This window comes from Giraffa tippelskirchi, chromosome 9, assembly GCF_054371585.1.
Source record: "Giraffa tippelskirchi isolate mGirTip1 chromosome 9, T2T-mGirTip1v1.2.pri, whole genome shotgun sequence".
Taxonomy (NCBI): domain Eukaryota; kingdom Metazoa; phylum Chordata; class Mammalia; order Artiodactyla; family Giraffidae; genus Giraffa; species Giraffa tippelskirchi.
The window spans coordinates 42150923-42159331 of record NC_137283.1 but is presented as its reverse complement, the minus strand read 5'-3'; the positions used below and the strand labels follow the sequence as shown (position 1 = coordinate 42159331).

The 8409-nt window shown below is 37.2% G+C and overlaps 1 protein-coding gene across 1 annotated transcript in view; it reads right to left on the bottom strand.

Moving 5' to 3' along the window:
* Nucleotides 1-384: 384 nt before the first annotated feature.
* The window catches only part of DNAH12 (dynein axonemal heavy chain 12), a 188842-nt gene continuing 180817 nt past the window's right edge, over nt 385-8409 (bottom strand). Inside the window, exons 71-74 of the mRNA XM_081524814.1 lie at nt 4118-4255; nt 3582-3673; nt 1822-1889; nt 385-661 (exon numbers count right to left, since the gene is read on the bottom strand). Of these exons, the coding sequence (XP_081380940.1) occupies nt 471-661; nt 1822-1889; nt 3582-3673; nt 4118-4255 (489 nt within the window). The 3' untranslated portion in view covers nt 385-470. The remainder of the gene's footprint in view (nt 662-1821; nt 1890-3581; nt 3674-4117; nt 4256-8409) is intronic.

The following is an 8409-nucleotide window of genomic DNA, read 5'->3' as shown; positions in this document are numbered from 1 at the left end:
TATTTTCCTTATTTACAATTTATGTATTTTAAATGTTTGTGTATAATCACAATAGTTGAGTAGAAAGTAAATTATTACTGAAGCTGATGAAATGACTTAACATTTGTGAAAGAGATAATTTTTGATATTAGTTAAAATTTTATTCAGCTAGTCTTCCAAAATCTGTTTTTCACATATATATCAAACTAAAAAAAGGAACTAAATAAAAGTTTCAAAGATTTTCCATATGACTCCAATACACATTTCATGTTTTTCTTCACAGTTGTCTGTGGTCTCAAGAATCCATCTGGAGGGCTGTACTCCAATTGAGAGTGTTGTATCAGGGAGGAGAACAATGTAAAGAAAAATTCACAAAGATCATCTAAAAGAATTACACCAAGATTCTTGGGTTTTATAATGTATATATTTTCAAGTAAGCAAAAGCAGTATTTTTTGTAACTTCTTTCAGATGTTTTATTAAGTTGTCCAATTTAGTCATCTAATTGACAAAGCAAAGCAACCCCACGTTTGATCCAGTGATGAGTGGGTTGGTCTGTTTTCAACAACATTGCAATGACAAAGTTAGTAGAATGTCCTGTAGTGGAAAGAGTTCCTTTACGTTCACTTGTCTTGTAAAGAGGACAGACATAGGCATTCGACTTCACGATCTTAGACTTTACAGCTTGAAAAAAAGGAAATACAGTCATTTGATAAAGGGAAAACAGTCACTGGTACTAAAAGAACAACTACTTATCTTGTAATAAAATGAACAGTACTAAATCTCAGATCATGATTATGATATTTGAATATTTTAAAGTTGTTGTTTTGGTTTTTTTTTAATAGTTGGCATATAATTATGGTTGTGAAACAAGGTAAGTGATTTCAATATGGTACATGATTTTAAAGACCTGATCACTTAGCAAGTATGAAAACACTCAAGAGGACTTGGGAGATAAGAAGGAGAAACAAAACACAGCATAGGTAATGGGAGAGACGCAAAAAGAGAAATACAGTTGCTTAGAGTTCTAATACAAGAAATCCATAAATTAGAAGAAATTGAAGTTACTGTTAGTTTTCACCTGGTTATTACTCGGAAAAATACACTAACTCACAAAAAGAATCTCTACACAATCCTTGCAAAGCCAGATATGAGATATTAGGAATCTTTCTAAACTGAGGCCACATCATAGTTATAAATAAACTGCTTTAGAAATAAAAACACTTAATAGGTTGAGTGGTAATTGGGTGATTTGTAAATGTCTTCATTTATAGTTATTTGAGAATTTAAAAAAAAGTAGAGAGGAAGGACAAAAGAATGAGCCTCAATTGTTCTCATTTGGTGGGAAAATGATGATGGCAAAAAGGAGGGCGCATGTAGGTTTTACAAGGGGGCAAAGCTGGTCTCCACCCCTAGCGGCATGGGTCACCTGGCTGGTTCCTAGGCCTAGGAGTTTCTTATAGCCAGAAAACTCTAGTCAATAACTGGAGACTATGTGTCAAACCTGTTTGTGTCTCTAAGATGTGTACAAAGGCACTTCACAATTAAAATATTGATGGAAAGCTCTAGACTTGGAAAAAGGAGAAGTGAAGGGGAGGGGCAAAGAAAATGTTATATCCCACGTGATAAGGGCAAAAAGAGGCAAAATAATAGTCATAAAATAATAAAAATGCAACACAAAAAAAGGGGGAAGAATATATTTCCAATATAAACATTAAATCAGTATTTACTATAATTGAACAAATTCTAATAGCTCTGAGCAGAGACTTATTTGTAAAGCAGTTACAAATACCTATCATTATGCTCCATAAAACTCTACAAAATTTTGTTAGAAATATATTTACTTGGTTTTATCCATATAATGGGCATCAGGTCAAACAGAAGTTTGGGGTACTGTTCAGCAAGCAATCCACTGTGAAGAGAAATTGATAGATGTTTATTAGAAGTAAAACAAAATTTGCATCTTAGAAACTGTGACTTAGCTATTGGCTTTTAATACATGAGAGGACCAGAGATAGGCAGGGAACAAATGTCAAAACAAAACCAAGTAAAAAGCAATGAAGAACTGAGAAAAACAGAAGAAAATTATGGAAAGGTAATGTGTTAAATCGGAGAAGGCAATGGCACCCCACTCCAGTACTCTTGCCTGGAAAATCCCATGGACGGAGGAGCCTGGTGTGCTGCAGTCCATGGGGTCGCTAAGAGTCAGACACGACTGAGCGACTTCCCTTTCACTTTTCACTCGCATGCATTGGAGGAGGAAATGGCAACCCACTCCAGTGTTCTTGCCAGGAGAATCCCAGGGACGGCAGAGCCTGGTGGGCTGCCGTCTCTGGGGTCGCACAGAGTCGGACACGACTGAAACGACTTACCAGCAGCAATGTGTTAAATAGTGGACAAATATCAATTACTGCCACTTTAAAAGTAATGTCCATGAGGCAGACACTATGCTGTTATATTTGACCTTCACAATAGTCTTGGCCCCATTCCAATTCCTATTTCACAGATGAAGAGTGGAGGCTCGGAGAGGCTGAGTACTTTTCTCACAGTAACAGAGTTCTTAAGTGCCAGTGTTTGCCAGTGTCAGGATTCAAACATAGAGCTTTCTATCTAGAAAATGTAGTTTATCTTTTCTATGTTACATTGCTTATTTGTTTGCTTGCAAGATGGAAGGAAGAAAGAAATGAAAAGATGAATACATATATAAGAAAAAGTAAGTTAAGAGAAACGTCATGAGAATGATGAAAATGAAAAGAGAGAAATAATCACATGAGCTATGTGCAGCTAACTCTCCTCACATACCTGTCTTAGAACCATCTCTGTAGAACCACCTTCATGCTTCTTAAGCAAATTTCCCTGCCTTGACTTTTAACCCTCCCTTGACAGGAAAGTCTAACCCTGACTCTGGAAATAGAAGATTATGCTAAGTAATGGATTGTTAAAGAGCAGGGCTCCAAGGGAAATAATCTTTCCCTTTCTCTCTTATCTGTCTAGCAACACAGACACATATACACACACAAATCTAAGCATTGATTAGTTTCCTATGCTGGAAATTCAGTATTTATTTTGGCTGCGCTACATGTCTTGTGGGATCTTAGTTCCCCAACCAGGGGTTGAACCTGGGCCGCTGCAGTGAAAGCGCCAAGTTCTAGCCACTGGACAGCCAGGGTATTCCCTCAGTATTTATTCTAAATATTTATTTATTATGTCATCAAAATATAAGAAAAAGTTTTCCATTCACCAGTAGAAATGGGAACTTTACTATAACTGTAAACTATTTAAAAGTGAGGTGCTCCTACACATTACAAAACAGAAGGTAACTCATAAAACAGAAGAAGGAAAATAAATTCAACTAACTTTTCTACTGGTAAGTCCACTGAAATATTAACTCAAAATTGTTCAGAACCTAAAATTACTCACTTACTAATTGCTGCAGCCTGAATAATGATTTATGGCAAGAATTCTAATATTATTTATTACTTGTCATATTCTCTAGAAGAAGCCTTTTGGCTGTGAAGGATGGCAGAGGTGAAGGGCAGCAGACAGCTTATCTCACCTATGATTCAGCTACAACTGAAGAGTCTTTGCAGTTGAAACTACTGACCTTGTTCTGTCCCAGCGGGCTCCATCAAGATATAATCCGTGGATATAAACGCCATCTTCTGGTGCTTCCTTAGAGGAATCAGAAGGAATAACCTGAAGGCAGAAACAAATGCTAGTAGAGATTTCCTCCCTAGATAAATGTCTCATAAAGAATTACCTAAATTTTCAGAACACATTCATAGAAACTTGTCCATATAATAGCTTCTTAAACTATACTTTTTTCTCAGTGAAATGTAATTGTAAAATAATACAGTTCTTTTTAAAGAATTTTATCTGGTTTTACTATACATCATATTGATTTCCACTAAAATAGAAAACCAGTGTTGGATTATTTGAATTGAATATTGAGATGTATAAAAATTCTCTCATATAGACAGCAAGGCAAATACTATATACTTTCTTCATAAATACAAAGAATGGAAAGGATAAGAATTATTTGCAATGGGCAATAAAAATATGAATTCTTCATGTCCTCCTTGCTTAAATACATTCCTTTGATGTAATGATACGCTCTGGAGTTTAAGTAGTTTACTGTACCTCAAATTCATATCCCAGTAAGTCAATAGGGATGGTATATTTTCTGGCATAATTCTGCATTGCTCCAGTTAAAAAGGCTTGGGTAAAAAAGAAGCCTGAGAGCCAAAACACACAAGGTTTTCCTGAATTATACCAGTCCTATAAAGGAAAAACAAACATTATGTTCCTTTTACTTACTCGAGAATTACCTGACATACAATTACTGATTCTGGTTTCTGTGTATGCTGCCCACAGTTTCTACCACAGGACTCTCTTTCCTGACACCAAACATACAACCTTTATTGGCCCTCCTACCTTTTATCCCTTCTAGTTACTCTTCTTGGGAAATTCAAACTAATTCTAACATTAACCTGACAAACTTTATTTGTTGTGAAAGATTAAAATCTTCTGTAAAAAGACAAATGTAAATTATTTGAGGGCTTACTATATTACTTCATCCCACTCAAAAGCAGCCATCTTCAGAAATCCTATATATTGTCTAACTACAGCCCTCATGTGTTGGTTCCAATTCCTTGATCCTCTTAAACTCCCTGCCTCCACACCACGATTCTGGCTCCACTTTAGATATCCTGGTCTTCTTTCCAAATCATGTGTACCTCTTTTTGTTTCTTCCCTTTCTCTGTTCAATACATCTGTAATGATGTTGCCAGAGTACACCTCTCCATGCATGGTTTGGATCAGGCTCAACATCTCATATAATACTTCAGTGATCTACTACTACCCTACCCAAGTAAAGCCTAAAACACCTCAAGTCTCCCATTCAAGATACTTCATAAGCTGGTCCCAAATTGTATTTATATATCCATCCCTTTTAGTTCCCCTTTAAACATCTGACATTCTGATCAAATGGTGGCCTCTTCTCTGCACTTGCTAAACTTCTGTTGTTTTTTCTGTTTATCTTAAAGTGGCATGACTCTTCTATCCCTCTATGGGATGAACCCTCCTAACATTTCAATTGAAACACCACTCTGGTGGTGGAGCTCTACATTCTGGAGTGGGCATGTGATTCATGCCAAGCTGATCATACTCCAGTCACAGTGACTGATTCAGGAATGGACATGTGACCCAGTCAAAGCCAGAGACATACAGACTCTTGCTGGGACTTCTGGGGAAAAAGATTCACTCTAAACAGTTTTGTGGATATGAAGCCAGAGCTTCTATTGCTATCCTGCTGCTATCAAACAAGAACCTAACACAGAGTGGAGTTAACCCACAGAGACTGAAGCCAAGCGATGAAGTGCAAGATGCCAGGATCAGGTAACTGCATTTGGACCCTAGGTCAAAAGCTGCCTGGAGTCACTTTACTCCCTGGATTTTTCAGTTACATGAGGGAATGAACTTAATGTTTGCTTTCATCAAAAATTTTACAAAATAATCAATCCTAAATGATATACTGTCTTTCATCCTACAGGTGTCTCTAAGCCCTCTTCCTTTATTTGCAGTGTCCAAAACCATTCATCCTTTAGACCAGCTCACATGCTACCTCATCCAAAAACCAACTGCTTTCTTATGTTAACAAAACGCTCTCCCTTCTTTGAATTCCCAGAGCATTTTACATGTTGGTCTTTTATGACACATCCCTTACTATACTGAATTAACTTTTTCTTAGATACGTAGGTTATCCTCCTGAGGGCTCTTGGCAAACTGAAGGCAACCTGGCAACAAGATGCTTTTGACAAAGTGAGTCTCAATTCACATTTGAATGAACAGATGAATCAATAAAATGAACTTTGTCTCAGAGTGAGCAGCACACTATGGGAAGGAGTCAGATTTGCTTCCTGGGAAGAATAAAACAAACCACTGCTGGAGATGTTGCAACTGTACAAGCTGCCAGATCAAGAAGAGGTAAAGAAAGAGATGGAGCTCAGTAAGGGTACAAGCCAAGCAGAACGAGCACCATGCAGAGAAAGCTGTAAGAACCCAGAAAGCAAGCATATAAAACATTCCCTTGCTCACTTCAGGTCTTCATTTAGCCAAGAATGTTATGAATGTCTGGGTCAGCTACTTAGATATCCATAAAATCTCTGAATTAGCTACCATTTACTGAGTGTTTAGTGCATGCCAGGAGTTAGGTGATCTACATGCATCACCTCATTTAGTCCATAATTCAGTGAGTTAGGTATTATTCTTCCCATTTTGCCAATGAGTAAATCAGGGTGCAAAAAAATGAGTATCTGCCGGAGTCCAGCTCCAGCAGCCAGGGAATCAGCCTGAAGGGATGAATGGTGTCGGAGAAGAATGATGCAGCCTCTGACTCAAAGTGCAGAACTGCATGTTTATTTTAAGCATCAGGTTTTCTTTTATACTTTTACAAAAGCATTAGGTTAGAGGTTTGCCATCTTCAGTTTCCCCTCACCCAGATTTACTGTCTCCATAAATCATTGCTGTCCTTCAGATTCCCTCTTAAGTGTCCTTGTGATTACATTGTAACTCATGTTTGTCTCTGGGCTGCATACCACATTCCTCAGTTTATTTCTTATCTTTCTAAATCCTGCTATCCCCTAGTAACTTAAGCTCATTATCTCCTAAAAAGGCTTGTAGCTATTGGTATCTCTAAAATTCCTAGTCTCTATCAGCTATAGCAAAATATGCCAACACTACAACATACCTTAAACTTTCAGCTTCTAACTATTCTTAATTATTCCTAAACCCTAAACTCACCAAACTTCTTTTTCCATAAACATTTCCCTCACAAGCAGGTCTCAATAACAATCTTTCCCATGGCCTCAAGCTGCAGCCTACGTGCTCATCCTGGAACATTCTTTGTAAAGGTCCTTGAACAAATGTAACTTTATGGATTATTTCCTGGGCAACTGCAGAAGGCTTTGTGCTTTCTCAAGCAAGAACAATAAGGACCTTAACATTCTTTCCAGCCAACTCAACCAAAGGAAGGAAAGGACAAGTCAGAATCACAAGACCTAACTCCTTCATCCTGGGACCGTGCCTGCGGGATGAGGAGACGGGGTTGGGGCCGTGCCTCCATTTTGTCAGTAATGCCTAACGCGGCTCCCGACAAGTATCTTCTTCAAAGTCACATATATACTAAATGTCGGATCCTGGATTTAATCTGAGATGCCAGCCAGTGTGCAAAAAACTTAAACAATAAAGGCACAGGCTGGAGGAAAGGAAGATAAGCAAGGTGAACGGTGAGAGAGAAATGAGAAAAGGGGGGGAAAAACTCCAGACCACTCATTTGTTTAATTTGTTAATTCTAAGAATCATTAGTAGGTGAAAAGACAGTGTCTTCAATAATTGTTACTGGGAAAACTGGACAGCCACATGTAAAAGAATGAAATTAGAACATTCTCTAATACCATATAAAAAAATAAACTCAATATGCATTAAAGACCTAAATGTAAGACCACACAGTATAAAACTCCTGGAGGAAAACGCAGGCAGAACACGCACATAAATTGCAGCAGTATTTTTTTTAATCTGTTTCCTAAAGTAAAAAAATAAAAGCAAAAATAAACAAATTGGACCTAATTAAACTTAAAAGTTTTTGCATAGCAAAGGGAACTATCAACAAAATGAAAAGACAACCTATTGAATGGGAGAAAATATTTGCAAATGATACAACCAATAGGAGATTAGTACCCAACATATATAAGTAGTTCATACACATCAACATCAAACAAACTGCCCAATTAAAGCATGGGCAGAAGAACTGAACAGACATTTTTCCGAACAGCAGATGCAGATGTTCAACAGGTACAGGAAAAGATGCTCAGCATCACTAATCATCACAGAAATGCAAGTTCAAAACCACAATGAGATACCACCTTGCACCTGTCAGAATGGCTATCACCAAAATGAACATAAATAACAAATGTTGGCGAAGATGTGAAGAAAAGGGAACCCTTGTACACAGTTGATGGGAATGTAAATTGATGCAGGCACTATGGAAAACAGTATGGAGGTTTCTTAAATAACTAAAAAGAGAACTAACATATGACCCAGAAACTCCACTCTAGGATATATATTGGGGAAAAAAAAACACTAACTTGAAAAGATTCATGCACCTTGATGTTCATAGCAGCATTATTTACTATTGCTAATATGTGGAAGCAGCCTAAGTGTCCATCAATAGATGAATGGATAAAGAAGACAGGATATACAGATACAATGGAATGCTACTTGGCCATTAAAATGAATAACATTTTGCCATTTGAAGCAACAAAGATGGACTTGAAGTATGTTGCACTAAGTGAAATAAGTCAGACAAAGACAAATACTGTATGATATCACTTATATATGGAATCTAAAAAATACAACAAACTAAGTAAATATAG